This window comes from Metarhizium brunneum, chromosome 2 (assembly GCF_013426205.1).
Source record: "Metarhizium brunneum chromosome 2, complete sequence".
Taxonomy (NCBI): Eukaryota; Fungi; Ascomycota; class Sordariomycetes; order Hypocreales; family Clavicipitaceae; genus Metarhizium; species Metarhizium brunneum.
The window spans coordinates 2937124-2957602 of record NC_089423.1 but is presented as its reverse complement, the minus strand read 5'-3'; the positions used below and the strand labels follow the sequence as shown (position 1 = coordinate 2957602).

Below are 20479 nucleotides of genomic sequence, written 5' to 3'. Positions count from 1 at the left end.
CCCCACCGCAGAATATTTGCCCAAAGAGGTGTGTGTCGCCGATACCATATTCATGTCAGACATGTCTGGCAAGCAAAGCGGAGTCGTCTCAGCAGCGGGACAACCTCACACTTGTTTGGAAAATTAAAAAATAAAAAAATAAAGCAAACCATTTTCCTTCTTCCTTCTTGACCGTATCTCCGAAGCCGTCATGGCGACTATCCGATGCCCCTCGCGCTGGTGCAGAAAGAGGGTCCCAAGCCCCAGAAACTCCGTATTTATCAGCACCTAATTTCCAATCAGCCCTCTGCAACAACAACATACAGGTACGGAGTATGTACTTCAATGACGTGCGGCGGGTATTGCGGGAGGAACCCCCCCGTCCGGTTGCTCCAACATGCCGACTCTCCCTTCGTTGCGGTTCTTGCCCGATTGAGCTAAATTGCAACTTTGAATACGTTTGACACCCCTTTGGAACTCGCTTTTTTCCCTCTAGCTCCCCGGAAGACTACATGCGGAATCGGAGCTCCGAGATTAGTGTGCTTCCGGGGGGCTTCTCTCCTGTTCTTTTTAAATAGCCCTCTTGTCCCATGACGAATTTCCGCCACACGCTCAGTCTTTGATAGTCGTGTGGTTTTTTGACAAAAGTGAAAGTCGGTGTAAGTATTTCCGAGGAAACCAAATCGACTGGCCACACTTGGGATTCTTTCTTTCTTTCTGTCTTTCTTTTTTTGGGCCAGCACAGCTGCAAGAGAAGGAAAAGCGGATACAATGACAACGGGGGAGAAAGTACGCGGCGGAGAAGACGACAACGGCGCGCCGGCCATGTCTGAAAGCAGCCTCTCCCACACACTATCGCGGACCTCACACACCCGACCGCTGGATAGGATACGCTCGCAGAATGGGTACGGCGTCGACGATGACAGTGATCCTGCGCCTGGGGATGGCGGGGAGGCACACAAGGAAACCGCTTCACCAGGAGGCTCCAAAGATCCGTATGAGGTTGGCTGGGACGGCGGCGACAATGATCCCCTCTGTCCCAGGAGCTTCTCCAAGGGCCGGAAGTGGTTGATTACCTCTATTGTTTCCCACGTTAGCTTGTGTGTGTACGTTGCTTGCTCTGGGATATTTTCATAAGCGTGGCAAATCTTACCGCGCGCGGCACAAGGTCGAGACTAACAAGGTCGTGGCCATGATAGTACTTGTGCATCCTCCATATATACATCGACCTACACCAAAATGGAACCCGAATTCCACAACTCTCGCATCGTCTCTGTTCTCGGTCTGTCGACTTTTGTCCTCGGCATCGCCTTGGGCCCCATGTTTCTCAGCCCGCTGAGTGAATTCTACGGCCGTCGACCCATCTACCTCGTCTCGTGGACAACATACGTCATCTTTCTGATTCCACAGGCAGTGGCCAAAAACATTGCCACCATCCTTGTTTTTCGTTTCTTCGATGGCTTTACAGGCAGTGCCTTCTTGGCTGTTTCCGGAGGCACCGTGGGCGATTTGTTCGCGAGACACGAGTTGCAGGCTCCCATGGCCTTGTTTTCTGTTTCACCGTTCGTAGGGCCTAGTCTCGGGCCCTTGCTGGGTGGATTTATCAACTATAATGCTGACTGGAGGTGGACATATTATGTGCTCCTGATTTGGTCCGGCCTTGTCTGGGGAGCAGTCGTCTTCTTCGTGCCAGAGACCTACCGTAAGTTTCCTTTGTTTTGGACATACGTATCTCTGAACTCTGAGCACATGTGAAAAAGAAAAACGTCACACAGGGCTGTTCGTGGGGCGTCAGGTTCTCAGTTCGGTTCATCAGCCATCCTTCACCCTGCGGTTATGTTTGTCTCAGACAAGGAATACGAAGCACTGACCATATCTCTCACCTTGACAGATCCCATCTTGCTGCGAAACAAGGCCAAGAAGCTACGTCAGGGGACCGGCGATGATAGGTGGCTGGCCCCCATGGAAAAGGTGCACAAGTCGGTCGTACAGGCTGTTGGCCGCTCGTTGCGCCGACCCTTCGAACTGCTCATCTTTGAGCCCATGTGTCTTAATCTCTGCCTCTTCTCCGCACTTCTATTGGGCATCTTGTACCTCTTCTTTGGCGCGTTTCCACTGGTATTCGGCACAAACTACGGGTTCAATCTTTGGCAAGTCGGAACGTCTTTCTTGGGCATCTTTGTAGGCATGATACTTGGTGTCTTGACCGATCCTGTGTGGCATCGTGTCCGTACCAGACTAGTTCAGAAACTCGAGACAGAGACTGGCATCCCAGGTGCCAGCGAACCGGAGTTCAGGCTTCCACCAGCCATCATGGGGGCGTTCCTCGTCCCAGCTGGCATCTTCATGTTTGGATGGTCTACATATCCGTGGGTACACTGGATTGTGCCCATTATTGGATCGTGTATCTTCGCGATTGGGTACGTTCTTGTTCCTTTTGTTTTCCTCATATCCAGCAAGTCTGTTGCACAGCACTACTGCCCTTTGGAAGGATGCGAGGGCGGTGTGCGTCTATGGCCACATGGCCTGCTTTACGGTTGATACTAGATGTGGTCGTTGCTGTCTGACAGGGTCTCGACGCATGGGCGCAGCTCACTCGGCCGAGCGTCAGACCCCAGGGATCTGTCGTGGCCACGTTTTGGACGAGCACTACAGACTGCATGACCGCATGGACTGAATATTGCCAAGACAGAGCATGTCGCAGTGGCTTTAGTCACCTCTTTGTCAGGTGTTCGGGCTTTGGCAGAGGCCAATTGGCGTTGCCCTAGTGCACTCTCGATCTGTACGAGGTGGCTGACTGTTGCGCAATTGTCTAGAAATGTGTTGCTTTTCACTGGCATCTTTACCTTCCTCGTAAGTTGAACCTATAGGCCAATGGAAATTACGGCCTGACGACTGGACCTTGACTAATAAGGATATTTTGCTGTCGATTCAGGTTGATGCGTATCCGCTGTACGCCGCAAGTGCACTGGCCGCCAACGCCTTTGTGCGATGTATATTTGCTGGTACGTTTGACAAGTTGCTAAGAGAGTCCTGCAGTATAAACCTAGATTCACGCGGAGAGTTTTGTTCCCGTGGCAAAACGTAGACGATGGACTGACCATTTGTTTTCATCACAGCGGCATTTCCTTTGTTTGGCGTTCAAATGTACGAGAAACTTGGCTTCCAATGGGCGTCATCACTGCTGGCGTTCTTGATGGTAGCCATGGTGCCGTTCCCGTACATCTTCTTCCGCTACGGCAGAAGGATACGAAGCAATAGCAGATATGCCAAGTCGTAACTTATTCCTTGAGCCTGGTTGTGATTTCAGCACGTGGCATTAGCTCTGGTTGTGAGTCTTGATGTTGCCATGGGGCACTGCACAAGCCGAGGCCCCGCATGCCGTCCGCACATAAGATGCCGACACAAAAGCCTCCATGCCATCACAAGACCCGGGTCAAAAGAAACACCTGCAAGAGCAATGTCCAGGGTTGATTGTACCTGGTAACCGATTTCTGCATGCTTGATGTTTCAAGGTGCCTGAGGCTTCGAGGCGGGCCGAATCGCTCTCACACTGGTGACGCCTGAAGGCGGACCGAGCCCTGAGTCTAAGATTTGACATTCTTATTAATGTCAAATGTCTGATTGCTGTGTAGCGTTGACCGGTGATGATGGCGAAGAAAAACAGGATTACACATCACCGTACATGTTCCCCCAGGCGGCGGCGAGTTTTGATGACTATGGCTCCACGGCAGTCTGCATGTTCGAAGCAACGTCGGCTTGATGGACTCTGGCGGACTAATTTGTGACTTGCTGAATTGTCACCGTCACACGCAGTCTGAACAAGTCCATGAGACAGGCCCATGAGGCTAGTGCGGTCGTGCAACTAGTCTTGCATGTGAAGCATCAGAGAGCTCACGGAACAGAGGCAGCGCATAGCGTCAACGATGGACGGACGGAGGGAAGCTGATGCAACGAAGATTTCGACGCATCCCACGACGGGGGTCCGGCGACGCGGAGAAACAGAGTCAACACAGAAGAGGGAACACGGGCATCATTTTGGGCTGCTGCACGCTGTATGCTGCTGTACGCTGTACGCTGTACGCCGCACGCTGCACGCTGCACGGCACAAGTCGGGCTCCTCGGCAATCCCCAGGTCTGCACAAGCACGGTGCTCTGGCGAATGAGTGAGAATGTGAGAGCACACAGAACACGGGCTGGGTCATCTGCCCGCTTGCTGTGTGCGCAACATTGAAGGCTTGAATGTGATGTGGCAGAACTTGGCTCAGGTTGAAGCCGACGGTGCGCGCCTAGGACGGGGACGGCCGCTGTCGTGGTCGAGGCGTGAAGGCTCAGCCGACTAATAATAGAAGTGCGAAGAGAGTCCTCCGTATGTAAGATATTTTGAAATTAGTAATAGCTTGCGTCAGTATATCCATGGCAAAATCACAACGTCGATTGGTCCATACGTTCGTATTTCTCATTTTTTTCTTCACGCCGTGGAGGGGCGGCCAAACAATGCATGCCTCTCTCAGCTCTTTGCTTTGGGAATACGGCGGTGCAGATGACACTGTGGAGGGGCGTGCAAGCCATCAACCGATTTCAGGGGAGGGCAATTGGTAGGTTTCTTGTGTTCTACTAGGAGTTGAGGAGAGGAGACGCCGAATGGCGAAGACAAGACTGGAAATAGCAAATAACATGGAGGAGACATGTGAAGCTAGAAAATGGCCGAGTGGCGGCGTATTGTAACTCAAGAGGTACCTACTCTAAGTAGAGTACGTGGGTATTGGAGAAGTGCATCAATTCGCTTCGCAAAGAAGGGAGGAAGGCGCCGTGGGCTTGGCGGATCATCCAGATGTCCTCTTGTGGTTTCCAATGTTATCATGTCCGCCTAGCCTAGCAGCTTACCCGTCAAGAAGCTAGATTTATTATTACTGTGTTGATTGCGTCGTCGAGTTCAATGAGTTGCTGTCAAAGATGAGTCTTGTCCGTTTGTCGGCCTCTCCCACCAAAGACAGTTCGACCCATGCAGGCAGTGATTGGTTTTATTTCGAATGCGGCGGTGCCCTCGCATTAGCCGTCGCGGGCTTCGTCTGATGTTGTAGCCCGCAAAAACCTGTTCAGCCTTCCAGGTTCTAGTTTCCTCATGCCCAACCCCATGTTGTCAAGCTGGGCCTGTCCATGTAAACCACAGCTGGAGGCCATTTTGGGCCCGCGAGGTCCTGCGATTATTTGAGTTTGTTGCCACTGTATGAGGTACCTCTTGTTATTGCGCCCTCTCCATGACATAGCAAGTACCCTTCACCGAGCCACTCGAGACGTTTCCACTGTCTCAGTCAGCAAAAATGACTGACGAGTCTCCACGCCCAATGTGCCAAGTACCTGACATGCGGCTCCGTCCCAGCACAGGACCGCGTAGTCGCTACATCTGAAACACCGCCGGGCCAGTCATGGTAGAGCTGATGTCCAAACGGGTTTGAACCCCACCACGTTGGCCATGTGCGCCATCTTGTCCAAGCAGCCGAGCATCCAAATGTTAAATGCGTACTAACATTGAATCCAAGCATCCAAGCCGCAACAACTCACCAACACTTGAAGGTCCTCATCTGGATTCAGCACCGGCAGCCACATTCCCGGGGCGAAAGCGGAGTTTCGGCCCAGCATCTTGTTGAGTGGTCAAGTGATCAACTAGGACTTGCTGAACACCACTTTGAGCAGCCATGCTCGTGCTTGTACATACAGGAAGTATGTACATGTATGCTGAAGCAGTGACTTACGTACCAGTTGACCGTAATTGGACCCGGGTTTTGCAATGCATTCTACAGGAAAGAAAACCCCGCAATCATTATAACAAAATTCGGTCCGCCCGCAGAGCCAAGCCAACAGCAAACAGAAAACAACCGCTGACCAACATTGACAGGGTTATGAAGGGGACGGCCACATACATTACATTGTACATACATACATACCGCCCGTCTAAAGTTGCGGAGATGGGACATGGATGCCATGGCACCAGACTGTTCTTCAGCAAGTACTATAGACAAAATAACTTGGCGGACAGCACTGACTATTCAATGTTGTAGACAGACGAGGATTCGTTGCGTCTGGCCTGCTCTTGTCCGGTGTGCGTGCCGCGTGCCGCGTGCTTTGTGCTGTGTGCTGTGGCCGCCCCCCACGGAGACTGGACACTATGTACTTAATTAAGTAAGTACTACTCCGTAGTAGTAGATGGGCGCTGGGGCTCCCCACTTGATGTGTTTTCAAGGGCCCAAAGACCAGCACTCACTGGTCGGCCGGTGCTTGCTGAGGCCCGCTGGAGCCCTTTTGGCGCACTCTCGATAACTTGACTCGACGAGGAGGCCGCTAGTTGTGGCTGCGTCTAGGTCGCTCTTGCCTTCACCCTGCTTGCCCTGCCTGCCCTGCTTGCCCTCATCACGTAAAAAACGGCCAGCCCTCAACCGCACCCCGACTACAGGCCCGGCCAAATAATTTGACCCCAACCCCAGGCCAGCCGTCCAACGTGCTCGTGCTCGTTCTCGTGCTCATGCTCGTGCTTTGCTCTTGCTCTTGCACTTGCACGGCAAAGGCTCGATCGACTCAACTCCATCGCCGAATCCCCAGCCAGACGGGAGAAGCGCAAACAGCGCAAACAGCCTGCCCTCCCGTGCCTCGCGCCGTAACCACGTCGCAGCGCGCATAACTGGCTGCACTATTGCTCGGCGACGTCACCGGCCTTGATCGCTCGCTCCTCGGCTACACGCGACAACCGGCTACTCTGCCTCGACCCTATCCCGCCACCACCAACACTCGCCCGGCCAGTCGTGTGCGCCGTGTTCCTTCAACGCTACTTTTCCTTGCTCCGGGCTTATTTGCTGAATGCCAATGCTGCATAAATAGGATTCATTGCACGCACTGACAAGCACATGGCCCGCGGGTGGCTGCGTGTGACTGACTGCCCCGTCACCTACTACATCTACATCTACAACCGTCCCCGGTAGACGGTGTAGTCGCAAACAACAACCAAGAAAATCTCCACTCTGCTCATTCGAAAACAAGACACTGGTGATGCTCTGGCGTTTGCTCGAGCAGCCACTACGACCAATATACAGCCAATTCCAGGCTTACTTGATGCAACCTTGGAGGCCCAATACATCATTCTGGCCCCTCTGACCACTGCCTCCGTCGCACACGAACGCCTCGCCTTCTCTTCACCGTACACTCCATTGGGTATCCTTGATCCAACCGTCGTTGGGGAGAATACGAGTCGCCCTGGAATCGAAGTCCTGGTCTTCCTTCCGGCACTACACCTGACCCATCTACCGGGAAGCCACAGGCTCCCCCCTCCATCTCCCTCCTCCTCCCCAAATCCAAGTCGCCGTCCATCCACCGACCTGGACTACTCGGCCGAGATCATTGTGAGACTACGGCTTTTCCAACTGCTTGTTTCAGCCAGTGCCGCAGTATCCACAGATAAATCGAGCCTTTTCCTTGACCGGTAGTTAATAGCGTGGGGTGGGAGGCTTCGGTTGTGGGCGCACCGACCATACCTGCGCATACAACAACTAAACACTCCGTCATCAGCGGTCTAACACACGGTACAAGCCGTGTAACAGAGGCGCAAGGTGGTGTGGTCCTTACGCGCAAGGATTTGGATGCATTGTAGCAAGTGGCAGCTGGGCCAGCGGTCATTGTGTGCCGCCATCTTGCTCGTGTGAGAGCAAGAGCCATTGCAGGGACCTACAGGGGTTTAAACTTGAGCTCAAGCAATTTGACCGCATTAACGGAACCATAGGCCCTGGGCCTATATAAACCTTGCCGAGATGCCCAACGAGGTGGAGGACCATAGTGCCGATTTGTCGGACCATCTGTCTGATAATGAGGAAGAGAACGAGTCCCCCAACAAGGACGACGACAACATGACTGATACCAAGAAGAAGTATGATCCAAAGGATCCCCAGCGACCAAGGAGAAAGAAGGCTCGCAGGGCCTGTTTTGCGTGCCAAAGGGCTCACTTGACATGCGGTAAGTTCCTACGCTGTGAGCTGTGACATGATTACACGACTTGAACCTGTCCTGTCGACAGTCATCCTTTCACAAGCTACACCCGTCAACCCCATGTCATACAGGTCCAGACATCTTGTGCCGTTGCTGACAAGAGCGTATATAGGTGATGAGCGGCCGTGTAAGCGCTGTATCAAACGAGGGTTGGCCGACGCTTGCCAAGACGGCGTGCGTAAGAAGGCCAAATATCTTCATGACGCGCCGCCTGAAGCCCTCCGGCCTGTATTGGGACCCAACTATGATCCAGAAGCCGAGCGTGTTCGGACCAATGGCCAACGCCAAAACTCGACTCATTCCGACACTGTATCGCCGGTGACTGGAGGCAATGGCTTCCTTGCCCCGGGCAATGGGCCGTCGTTTCCCGTCTTCTCAGCCGCGAACCAGCCGCAAGTAGGCATGCCAGACAGCCTACCGTTCAATGCGCAAGCAACATCGGCCTTTCAGACCAGTCCAGCAGCGACTGCACCTCAAATGGACAATATGATGCAAGGGAACTCGATGGACTTCAACGCCTTGTTCGACCCCAGCAACCCTGCGTTGTACAACTTTGACCTGGAGGGCCTCAACTTCGGCAGTCAGTACGCCGGGTGGGAGTTTGGCATCCTGAATAAGATGGGCCTGGCGGCAGAAACTCCGCCGCGGGAGAACTCCATCTCAGCGACGCCAACAACCGAGGCCAACTATGCCTCCTTGTTTGGCAATGGCCCCAACCAGCCTTTTGATACCATGATGACTGGGAGCGACTACTCCGGAGTTGACTCCACCACTTCCATCTACACCCAAGGCAATCTGCAGCACGGATTGCCACATGCATATGCTATTGCGGCAGGCCCAAACAGTCTTGCCAGCCCCAGCACAGATGCCACTGCGAGTCCACAGGCAGCCCTCGACGGGTCGCCGCACACAGCATTCAACCACTTGCCGGGCGTGGCGAGTGCAGGCAGGATGAAGCCTAAGCAGGACAAGATGTCCCAAATCCTGATTGGCAAGAGACGAGACTCTGCTTCCGTTTATGCCAATGTTAAGGAACCCTATCCCTACACCGCTGGGTTCCACAACATGATTTCGGTTATCAAGCACCGCCTGCCAGTAAACAAACTTGTCATGATTGCGAGATCATTGGGAGAAATTCGTCCCTCCTTTATCGCATGTACCAAGGACCTGACGAGGGAAGATTTGTTGTTCATGGAGAAGTGTTTCCAACGCACCCTCTTTGAGTTTGACGACTTTCTGCAACACTGCTGCGCGCCGACAATTGTGTGTCGACGCTCTGGAGAGATTGCTGCCGTCAACAAGGAGTTTACAGCTCTCACGGGTTGGACGAAAAATGTGTTGCTAGGCAAGGAGGCGAACCGAAATGTCTTTGTCGGACCAACACCATATGGGTCGGACGACGGGACTGACGGCAGCACACGGCCTGATGCCACAACGCCGCATCTCAAAAATGCCACTCTTGAACCGAGTGGTGAAAGACCTCAGCCTGTTTTCCTGGCAGAGCTACTAGACGACGACAGCGTTGTTCAATTCTACCGCGACTTTGCTCAACTTGCCTTTGAAGACAGTCGGGGCAAGGTTCAAAGAAGCTGCAGCCTGAACAAATACCGGACACAAGACATGTTGGACGGTAAGGAGACGCCGACGCACAGAGACCGGACGGGTATCCTGAGCAGCCGTGTCACCAAGATTGACAGTGAGCATGGCATCTCGCGGATTGAAAAGGACGGCAAGGTCAACTGCACATATTGCTGGACAATAAAGCGGGATGTATTCGATATTCCCATGATGATCATAATGAACGTAAGTTGACAAGGAGGGCCCGTGGTACAATGAAATGCTTGCTAACAAAATGCAGTTTCTGCCACGGTATTATCCTAACCAGGAGCCACACCAGCTTGCTGTATAGTCGATGGCTGGGTGCTCCGTACATAGCTGCATGGATGGTGTTTTTTTGTTTCTCATTTTATTTCTACATCTTGGTCTTTTATCTGGGCTGGGTATTTTGAATTGGGACTCGGGGCTGGTCGGATTTCAAACAGAAAAAGGGAATTTGGGCGTCTGTGAAAGGGTTCGACAGGCAGAGCCATGTCGAGGAACAAGAAAGAGGTAGATGCCTAGATGAGTTTTACGATACCCGCGGTCTTGTACACGCCGTACACGTCGTATCATACAAATTGCTGCACAAGCATATATGACTTTTATTCATTGTTTATCTATCTATCTATGCCAAGTTTACCCAAATGTCGCTCTACAAGAACCCGGCGTGGCTGTCATTTTTTCTCGTTTTATTTTTCCTTGAAAAAATAATTCCAGCCATCTAAATAGTGCCAAGTTGCCCATGCTGTCAAACCAAAGCGCCTTGGTATCGTCCAAGCCGAATGCAGCCCCCAACCCTCCCAAATCATCATGGCATCTCCATGCTGAAAGTAAAACCGCCAAGTCAGACTAGTCAAAGCGCCTAGAGCTCCTTGAGCAACCACTCGGCCCCGTCGCCCACACTCTCCGCCTTCCACGCTTGCCTCGCCAGGCTGCTCTTTGCAACCTCGCAGTCGAAATTGATGTCGTCGATGAGGGCCTCCAGGCTCTTGTAGTCCTTTTCCTCGCGGATGAAGCCCAGGATCAACAGCCTCATGTGGGCGTCGTAAAAGTCGGCGGTGAACCCGTGCAGCACGTGGACCTCGGCGCTGCGCACAGTGTTCTTGTAAAACGGGTTGTAGCCGATGGACATGACCATCGGGTAGACGGAGAAGGAGGCCGGCCCGGGGGAGGAGGAGGAGGCCGGCCTTTGCGGGTGCCCCGCGGGCAGGTTGAGCGACGCGTAGCCGAAGTAGACGCCTGACGGGATGGAGGATATCCAGGGGGTGAGGGCCGAGTCCACGGGGAGGTTGGCGGTGGGAATGCCGAGCTGCGGTGTTTGTTAGTCCCCCCGGTTGGGGTTGGGGTTGGGGAGAGGCGATGACGGAGGCGGACGAACCTCTTTGGAGCCTCGGCCGAAGCCTGAAATTACTTTGCCCTCCATTTTGTAGGGGTACGGCGCCGAGGGGCCGCTGTCTGGGCCGACAATGGATGGACGGCCGTTTGTCGCCATGGCGGACTGCGTGGTGCTGGATGGGGCTTTGTGCGGCAGTTTGGTGCGCTTTTGGACTTTGATGGCGGGCGGAGGAGACGAGTGGTCTGCGCAACTCGACGTTGGTAGTCGGCAAGTCTATGGGGATGGAGGGGGCGCGGGAGGGCAGGAGGCTGTGAGAGGTGAGGTTCGCGATGAGGTTGGTGAGTGACGGCATGTATTACTCATGCATGTGCCGTGGAGGGGCAGGAGCGTCATGGCGGGGGCAGAGGTGGTCAGGGTCAGGGTCCATCCGGCTAGTAACCAGTTCCATCTGAAATCTGCAACCAATTATTACATGTGAGTGATGCGACAGGGGGCGTCGCTGTATGACATCAGGTCCGAGATGCAGATGCGACGCTAGGTCAATGGGCTGCAGAAGCCGGCTTATACGAGCGTGGCCTACACTGGGCAATGGAAATTGGAATGGTTGATGAGGGTAGGTATGTCATGTCTCCTCGGCCCTTGTACCCTCCAAGTTCTAATCTCGTGGCGATTCTAGTCACGTCGATACGGAATGCAGGCCACGGACTTTGTGGCTCTCACGAGTCACGTCGCTTTGAGGACATATATTCTAGAGAGAAAAAATACCCGGGCTCTCCAACACACAGTAGACGACGTGTGGGTTCAAATGCCTATTACAGACTGAAATCCCAGCTCTTTCAAGCTCTTAGCGTGTAGATCCAATACGTACTACGATATCGGTAGTATCATGATGTACACCGCTATTGTGTGTCTCTCTATAATGGTACGGCCCCCGGCGGGCTTGGTCTTGTCCTGCTCCCTGGGCCGTTGCGCTCCTGTATTCATCTTCGACCCTTCTTTCTATATAGACACGCGCCGCCTCTTCTGTTCTTTCCGGCGGCTCAACGGGCACAATCCTCTCTGCTCCAGCCCGAGGGTCGACAGGTGAAATATATGGCGGAGGGGTCGTTGCGCGCAATGGAGGCTCCGAGTTTGTGCTTCTCTCGTCACGGGAGGTATTTGCTGGGGTTGTAATCGGCGGTACAATTTTAATGCGAAAGAGCAACCAGCAGAGTCCGATCACAACGAGAATCAAGACGAGTATCAAGGCAATAGTCTCGTTGGGTTTCATAATGTCCTTTAGTTTTTGGTATTTGGCGTTGCCGTAGTCTACGCAAGTAGATGGTATATTCACTGGCGATGGCTGTAAAGGACTTAGATGCAAAGACTTGGTGACTTTGTTCGTTGGATGAGGACCAGACTATGCTGGTAGAAGATGTGACTTACAAGCGCAGCGGTCGGATGTACCTGTTGACTGGGACGGGCCTCAATGATATGATGGATTAGAATGGAATGATCAAGACGAGTCTTTCAGGATGTGAGCTGATTCAAAAGGTGCTCTTGGGTCTTGAATAATATACGAATCAGGACTTCCCGTATGGCCGACAGGAATGCTGCTACTGCATATTTGAACCTGCTCGTCAAGCTTCTCAGCCGATGGGAACAAGCTTACAAGTAAGATAGTCTCCATGAGAGCTCCCCCCTAAATTCAAGTGGCATACAGCCGTTGGGAATATGAAACATTCTAGAAAGCCTCCTAGAAGGCTGTCTGCTGGATGTATCTGTTTGCTATGGCCTAGTTGAGTTCTTCGCAAGGGGAAGCGATAAGCCACGAATTCCAGCCAACCAATATCCTGGAATCGTAAATAGTAATAGCGGACTAAAGAAAAGCCTTCAACTGGCTATCAGCTACTCAGTATAACAAAAAACGCCTTGGTAAATGCAAGGTTTGTCATTCCTCGCCTTTTGGACACAGCAAACTCGCTCTATACTAGGGCGAAAATAACATGAGGCTGTCCGCGGCTGAGATGACGATGCCGTGTAAAAGGGCTCAGTTTCTGTGGAAATTACTCTCCACCTCAGGGATAGCTATTGCGACGCAATCTATCGTCTCGAGACCCCCACATCCTGAATGGTTCCCGTGTTTCCCAAGCCTGCTCTGCTCTTCCATGTATGCACCAAATTGAGCTTGATAGAGCCAAGGTGACACAACACTCTGACTTTGCGAATCTCTTGTAATACACTTCCCTGTCTGGTCCCTGTTTTCGCAGCGATACCTCTTTAGAAATGTAGCCAAGATGGCCGTTCGACGTGGCCGAGTGTGTTTGCAAACGCTCATGTCAACTTGTACAACTTTTGTGCTATTTTCAAGTTGGGCAGATGCTCGTTTCCTTGAGTGTCCTTCACCAGCGTCTTGGCACCCCGTCAGCCTCATAAATAACAAAAGTATCTCATATTCCCGGTGACTTTGCAAACCCGCGGCATAGAACACAGATAGTTCTGCTATACCGTAACTCTCAGTTCCAACTTCCCACCACAAGACTCCAAGGTTAAGAACTTGGTGAAGCGAAGCCCAGAGAAGCAAAAAGTCCCGCTCGATAATCCTCCGATTCTCAATAGTCATATTCAGCAAAGTATCAGCCACCTCAATGGTCTGTGTCGTGGGCAGCAGCTGATGCCGTGGCTTCGGTGCCATAGGAACGTCTCGCTGCGTCCGAGTTCCATCGTGAGCTCCGTATGGAAGATAGTAAGGCCCATGTTACCAATGGGGCATCTCACTGCTTACTACCGAGTCTCCTTCTCAGCCCATTCGGCGAACACTAGGATTCCCTGGCTTCTCTAGCTGGGCCACGCCGGAAAGACTCACATAGCACAGCCCATGGGCGACCACCGAGCTTAGCTCCAAAATGATAGCACAAAACGACAACCTCGGAGCAATGATCTTTAGGGCACCGTCGCTTTTATTTGTTGGAAAATGATGCTTTTAAGTCTATTCTTCTTGGGTGAATCTTGATGACGACCTGACCTGGCTCATGGGGCCATGGCAGGGCATCTAGCACGATGATATAGGTACCGTTGCCATCTGAGTTTACTCGTCATGTAATATTTATCCAACAATCAGGACTAACTGTAAAAGATTGTCCGTTGTCCTAATCTACCCTGTCAACTGGTCCTGCCAACTATTCACGGGCCCGGTATCGTATCATGGCCAATTCCACCTTGCCAACGCACCCCAGAAACCCCCAACTCTAGCCAAACCCATTGTTCCCTGCCCCCTTATTTGGTGTGAAATACATGGTCTGAGGTTGCGCCGTGGCAGGATAGCTCGGTGGTGGCAACGCTGCCGGAGGGGGGAATTCTCCTTGCTCAACGTCCTTGTTTTTTCTGCGTTTGATTTTGATCAAAACGGCAGCGAGGACTGCGAGGATGACAACAATGACAATCGGGATGATGACGACTTTGATGGCGGCTTTGGCTAGGCCCATGGTGTCTGTCGTGTTGCTTGAGTCGGCGAATTTGAAAGCAGTTGAGAAAATTCAAAGGGTATTTGTGTACGGAGTAAATGAGGTGGTAGAAATGGGTAATCTGGCCTTGTCTTTATGAATCGGCTGGTTTGCTTTACAGTACGGAGTAGTATTACCCCAATCTCTCTTGACTTATATATCTCTTGTCGGCAATGCTTGCCGAGCCCTGTCGAGGCAGTGCTCCGTTGCCGCTGTCATTTCCGTCTGTGTCCAACACTCTTTGCAAAAGACATGTCCAATCATAGGGCCTGGGGATAATCTGTCCCTTTTTGCGGGCATGGTCCGAGGCGCCTTCTCCCGCGGCGCTTCCTCAACCTTTCTTGTTGGTCCATGTCAGCTACATCACCTCCACAGCCACATTCGGCCCACACTATCGCGAGCCGTCCGTAGCTGCATGGCACTTGCATGCATGGAGTTGAGTTAGGGCTTTGATTGGTCGCTTTGCTGTTTGCTGTCTTTTTATTTGCGATGTTTCGGAATACGGCGCCAAGGGACGGCGCCGTTGGATGCATCTGGTTGCCAGCCTGCCAGGTAGTTTGTAGCTTCTTTGTTCAGCGACGCGACCTGAACGTGGCAGTGACATCTTGGCAGGTCTCGGTATCAAGGTCCAAGGCACTGAGGGTAAAAGAGCGGCGAATCAACAATTGGATGGCTATTTTTCCAAGTCCCAGACTTGACAGAGCTGTACATGTGCATGGATCGACAGTGAACTCGGACCTCTGATATGTACAGTTCAAGATGTATGTGCATCGAGATGCCACACACCAAGGGCTGACGAATACTACGTGAGTGCGGCATGACCACTGGAACGCTGCCGTGAGCCAGAGGCTTCGCCGCACGGTGATTGTTCTCTATGTCAGAGGTGTAGGCTGAATGCTCCCCTGCTCTTGAGGCCATTGTGGGCTTGCTGACGTTTACGCTGTTATGTCGGCTGGTAGCTTGCGAATGCTGTCCCGCATTCTATTATTCTTGTTTCAGACTATTAGACGAATGTGTATGCGAGAAGGCAGGGTCATCGCCCGTCAATCGTGACTTTGATCCCCATCGTCAAGGTACTCGGCTGGACGAGATGAAGATGCCAGGGCGCCGAGAGATAGATACCTAGATGAGAGACTAGAGGCAACAACATAAGAGATATGCCGAACACAAAACTTGTTGATAGATGTTGTGCGCGGCCATTGAGTTTTCGGGGTGAGTCACTTGCCCGTGAAGTATATTTTGCTTTAATGCAGTGGCTGAGTCTATCGCGAGATAGCCTTTACTGGCGCGCAACGACGCCGCGCCATGTCTAAGCCATGAATCATAATTTTGTTAGCTTTTCACGTATTGTGATGCGTGTTTATACGCTGATTCCTTTCAGTATGTCTCGGTTCTTTGGATAAGTACGACCAGGCACACGGTGTTTGTATGGTTGGGCTCTACCTGATGCAGTGCTGGCACGAATATTGTGATAGGTTGGAGAATAAAAAAATTAACAAGAAACCAGCAATCAACTTGCGCGCCATTAGTAGGGGTCTGGCTGGGCGATGGGAAGGTCGAATCAGAACCTAAACTGTAAAAGGAGTAAATAGACATTTCGCGCGAAGTACACCTCAACGCTATGGTCATCAAGATGATCACTATCGCGGCTTATCGAAGTCTAGATAATACGTCTTTTGTTTCAACACGGGGCCAGGAGTTCCTGGGTAGACAGATTAGTAGGTTAGGTAGCAGGGAAGGACATCAGTATACTTGATTAGGTCTCCCCACCGTCAAAAATTGCGATGTCACCAAGACCGTGACGATGTTTTGAGGAAAGAGGCATACACTTGGCAGCATCGCTTCCCGACTGCGATGGTTGGACAAATAAACTGATGGGCTGCATGTTTGATGCGGCAAGCCGTCTTGGAATAACTAGGGCGGCGTTGATGCGATTCATTGTGCGGCACCTGGGAAGAGTGAATCACACGGGGTCGGCGTGATTGAAGCTGTTTGCAGAAGACAAGATGATGAGTTGATGGATCACTTGTTGGTGCATCCTCGATGGTGTGGACCTTGTGGTGCCATTATGCGTTTGCATAAGTTGACATGTAACTTGACCACCCGGCACAACTACTAGGTATGCAGAAATAATGCACAAACCGTCAACGCCGCGCAAGACTTCATATGCTTATTACTCCGTATGACTCACCCCGAATCACGGCAGTTAGGCCGAATTACAGTTGTCAGGTCGAATCACGGCTGCCAGGGCCCAAGACCATTATGCGCCGCCGCCAATTCACGCTCAATACATACATATACGAAGGAGGTTTGCATCAAAGCTTCAATCACTTTTCTTTGGCAAAAAAAAACCGAGAGCCCAGTCACCGACCAATCTTGTTGTTCAAGTCCCCAGTCTCTAGTATCCGCCATTCACCCCATTCAAAAGAGTAACATACATACTCCGTACACGTACTCCGTACTGGCCCTGGAAAGCTTCGTCCCCGCTTCAACATCAAATTCTTCTGGTTACACCAACCATGCTCTTTACCAGTGGTATCACCTTTCGACTGCAGCTCGCTTCACTCTAAACATTGGGCGCCAAATCCAACCCAACCAGGGCCGTATCTTTTGGCTGGGTGCTCTCCAATGATATGAAGCCTTCCCCGCACACCAAAAGCCTCATTGCCTCGAACCTCTATTTAGCAGCAGCGGCCACGCAACTAGTGTCCTCAATCGTTTTCTTTTTTCCGAACGATGCTCCTTACCCCTAGTCAGACGGCTTGACTTGCCACGCGCGCTAATATTGATCGCCTACAAACGATACGATAATGTCTGATCGAGGCGGACGCGGTGGAGCCTATCGTGGTGGAGGTGGCGGACGCGGTCGAGGAGACTTTCAAGGAAGCTTCCGTGGAAGTAGAGGAGGTTCGGATCGTGGTGGCAGAGGAGGGTTCCGAGGTGGCCGTGGAGGAGCACCGCCGAACGAGTCGAGATCTAAGGTTTTCAGGTACGTGAAGCAGTGCACTGCTGCCCATATTAACGGCGCTGACCTATCCTCTACAGTATCGATGGGCGAATTCCCAGTCCCGACCAAACAGTCACGGAGCTCGAAAATCGCATCATTAGTCAGCATGAATCGGCTGTCAAGGGACTCACCACCAAAATGGGTGCCTTGACTGTCCAGCAAAAGTCGGCCAGCCCCGATACTTTTCCCGAGAGACCAGCTTTCGGGTCTAGTGGCAAATCCGTTTTGCTTTGGGCAAACTACTTCCCGGTGCACTTTAAGATCCCTGTCCTATACAGATACGTGCTCAGGGTTACCGAAGAAGTTTCCTCAGCTGCTAAAGGCAAAGAGAAGACCGAAGTCAAGGATGTTAAGGGCCGAAAACTTCATCTTGCCATTGAGCATCTTCTGAGACACTTCACCTCGACTGATAAGAGCCGAGCTCTGGCGTCTCAGTTCAAGGACCAAATTGTTTCGGTTAAACCACTGGATTTACACAAAAACCCCATCAGTATCAGCATTCCGTCCGAGAATGATGATCGCGAGCCTGATGTGGTCGACATCTTGATTGATGGGCCCACGGAGATTCGCATATCTGACATAATGACGTACACGCAGACTATGGACGATCATGGCGATAGGAACACTTATCCCAAGTTCCCAGAGATGATTGACGCCTTGAATATGATTCTCGGTCACAACGCTCGTTCGAAACTAGGTGAAATCACAGCTATTGGCGGGTCACGTTTTTTCCCGTTCAATAAGGACTCAACCACCGCCAGTCTCGCACAGGACTATCACACTCTGATTGCTGCGCGTGGGTTCTTTCAATCAGCTCGACTGGCTACTGGCCGCCTTCTTCTGAACACCAACGTCACTCATGGTGTTTTTCGAGTTGCCGGCAAAATGGACCAACTCATGAAGTCCCTCGCTATTCAGCAGGTGGCTCGTGATGATCACAGATTGAAGAGGCTTGTTGGTGCCTTTGCCAAGTTTTTGCCCAAGGCCAGAGTGTGGGTGACTTTTACCATTGCTGATGGAACCAAAGTCCGCAGGAGCAAAGCTCTTCAAGGCCTTGTGACCAAGATAACAGCGTCAACTGCTGAGGGGCCCAACCGTCCAACAATCAACATGGATTATGAGTATCCGGGGCCTAAGAATGTCAGGTTCTGGCTTGAAGAAGAAAGCCGTTTCATTTCTGTTCACGATTACTATAAGAGGAGTAAGCTATTCTTCCAGATTGCCTCCTTGTAACTGCTGATGGGTTAACTAAACTACCATTTTTTTCTAGAATATGGCATGACACTCCAGGACTTCCCTGTTCTGAATCTCGGCACTCCTAAACGCCCGTCATTTTTCCCGGCCGAAGTAATTGAGATCCAGCCTGGTCAGAGTGTAAGAGCAAAGCTCACTGGCGAAGAAACGACCGCCATGCTTGCCTTTGCGTGTCGCACCCCATATGAAAACGCGCTGTCCATATCTAGCGATGCCCGAAACGTCCTTGAGTACGACGGCAATGAGACTCTTCAGAAGTTTGGTGTTACTGTTGACAAGAATCTTGCTACTGTTAACGGACGAGTCCTTAATGTTCCGGCCGTGGCTTACATCGATGCTACTAAGAAAAAGATTTCTGTCAACCCTTTTAACGGATCTTGGAACATGAGGGCCGTCAAGGTCGTCAAGAAGGGCGACATGATTTCTCGATGGACATATATGAATTTACTCTCCCGAGACACTGATAGGCAAGTCGGTCTTGAGACCATGGAAGACTTTGCCAAGTTCATGGCTAATGACCTGGGCATGAACATCGCCAAGTCACCTGTTCGGCTACCGAAGCATTTCATGACCAAGGATGGAGCCCTGTATGGCCCAGGCTTAGTAAACTTTTTCAAATGGGCTGAGGACAACAAAATCCAGTACATTATGTTTATCCTGGGCCAGAAAGACAGTGGTGGGCTCTATACTAAGATCAAGCGCCTGGGAGACTGTGTACATGGCATTCACACAAGTTGCCTCGTTGCCAAACACTTATTCAAGGAGAAAAACTTTTCCTACTATAGCAACGTTGGCCTCAAGATCAATCTCAAGTCTGGTGGTGTCAATCACAAGCTTACCAATGACTTTGGGCTTCTGAAGGAGGGGAAGACAATGCTAGTTGGTTACGATGTCACTCACCCGACAAATATGAATGTCGTAAAGGGCAACGAACCCCCTAGTCTCGTTGGTCTCGTCGCTTCTGTCGACCAAGATCTTGGCCAATGGCCCGCTATGGCATGGGAGCAAAAGTCCAAGCAAGAAATGCTTGGTAGCACCCTTACTGATGCATTCAAGTCCCGCTTGAGCCTGTGGCGAGCCCATAATAACAAGACACTTCCTGAAAATATCGTTATTTTCCGCGATGGTGTTTCAGAAGGCCAATTCGCACAGGTCATTGACCAGGAATTGCCCATGATCAGAGACGCTTGCCGCCAGACATACCAATCTGGCAAGCAGCCAAAGATATCAATCATTGTCTCCGTCAAGCGGCATCAAACGAGGTTCTACCCAACAAACACGGAAGACATGTCTCGCTCCGGTAACGTCAAGAACGGCACTGTTGTCGATCGCGGCATTACACTCGCCCCATACTGGGACTTTTTCCTGACCGCACACGAGGCCTTGCAGGGAACGGCTCGGCCAGCACACTATACTGTACTGCTGGACGAGGTATTCAGGTACAAGTACGGCGAACGAGCGGCCAACGAGCTGGAGCGCCTGACTCACGAGCTCTGCTACTTGTATGGGCGAGCCACCAAGGCTGTGAGCATTTGCCCGCCAGCCTACTACGCGGATATAGTGTGCGAGCGTGCTCGTGCTCATCGTCCGGAATACGACGTCAGCGACGTTGAAAGTGTCTCGACCTCTACGTCGTCAGAGTCATCGGGTGCGGGGAGTATCAGGCAGGTCCATAAGTCGTTGAGGGATACTATGTATTATATCTGATTGAACTGGAAATTTGCAGACATGACAGCATGCATTGGGTAATGTGGAGAAAATGCAAGACGGCTTATTTCAGGAATAAAA

General features: G+C 51.7%; 5 protein-coding genes across 5 annotated transcripts; 3 read left to right on the top strand and 2 right to left on the bottom strand.

Moving 5' to 3' along the window:
* Positions 1-750: 750 nt before the first annotated feature.
* atB_0 (Efflux pump atB) lies at positions 751-3259 on the top strand (the record flags this gene model as incomplete). The annotated part of the gene is made up of 6 exons (XM_066130239.1): positions 751-1085; positions 1179-1681; positions 1796-2399; positions 2796-2832; positions 2915-2984; positions 3099-3259. The coding sequence occupies 6 exons, from the start codon at positions 751-753 to the stop codon at positions 3257-3259; spliced, it is 1710 nt and encodes a 569-aa protein (XP_065986337.1).
* A 4519-nt stretch (positions 3260-7778) lies between these two features.
* ERT1 (Transcription activator of gluconeogenesis) lies at positions 7779-9922 on the top strand (the record flags this gene model as incomplete). Its single annotated transcript, XM_014691722.1, has 3 exons — positions 7779-7980; positions 8126-9816; positions 9872-9922. 3 exons carry the CDS (start codon positions 7779-7781, stop codon positions 9920-9922), a joined length of 1944 nt encoding a protein of 647 aa, XP_014547208.1.
* Positions 9923-10474: 552 nt separating this feature from the next.
* FMN1_0 (Riboflavin kinase) lies at positions 10475-11104 on the bottom strand (the record flags this gene model as incomplete). Its single annotated transcript, XM_014691721.1, has 2 exons — positions 10475-10921; positions 10991-11104. The coding sequence occupies 2 exons, from the start codon at positions 11102-11104 to the stop codon at positions 10475-10477; spliced, it is 561 nt and encodes a 186-aa protein (XP_014547207.1).
* A 3071-nt stretch (positions 11105-14175) lies between these two features.
* Positions 14176-14412, bottom strand: G6M90_00g038490 (uncharacterized protein; the record flags this gene model as incomplete). The annotated part of the gene is made up of 1 exon (XM_066130238.1): positions 14176-14412. One exon carries the CDS (start codon positions 14410-14412, stop codon positions 14176-14178), a length of 237 nt encoding a protein of 78 aa, XP_065986252.1.
* A 2828-nt stretch (positions 14413-17240) lies between these two features.
* Positions 17241-20398, top strand: AGO10 (Protein argonaute 10; the record flags this gene model as incomplete). Its single annotated transcript, XM_014691720.1, has 3 exons — positions 17241-17419; positions 17476-18638; positions 18708-20398. The coding sequence occupies 3 exons, from the start codon at positions 17241-17243 to the stop codon at positions 20396-20398; spliced, it is 3033 nt and encodes a 1010-aa protein (XP_014547206.1).
* Positions 20399-20479: the final 81 nt, after the last annotated feature.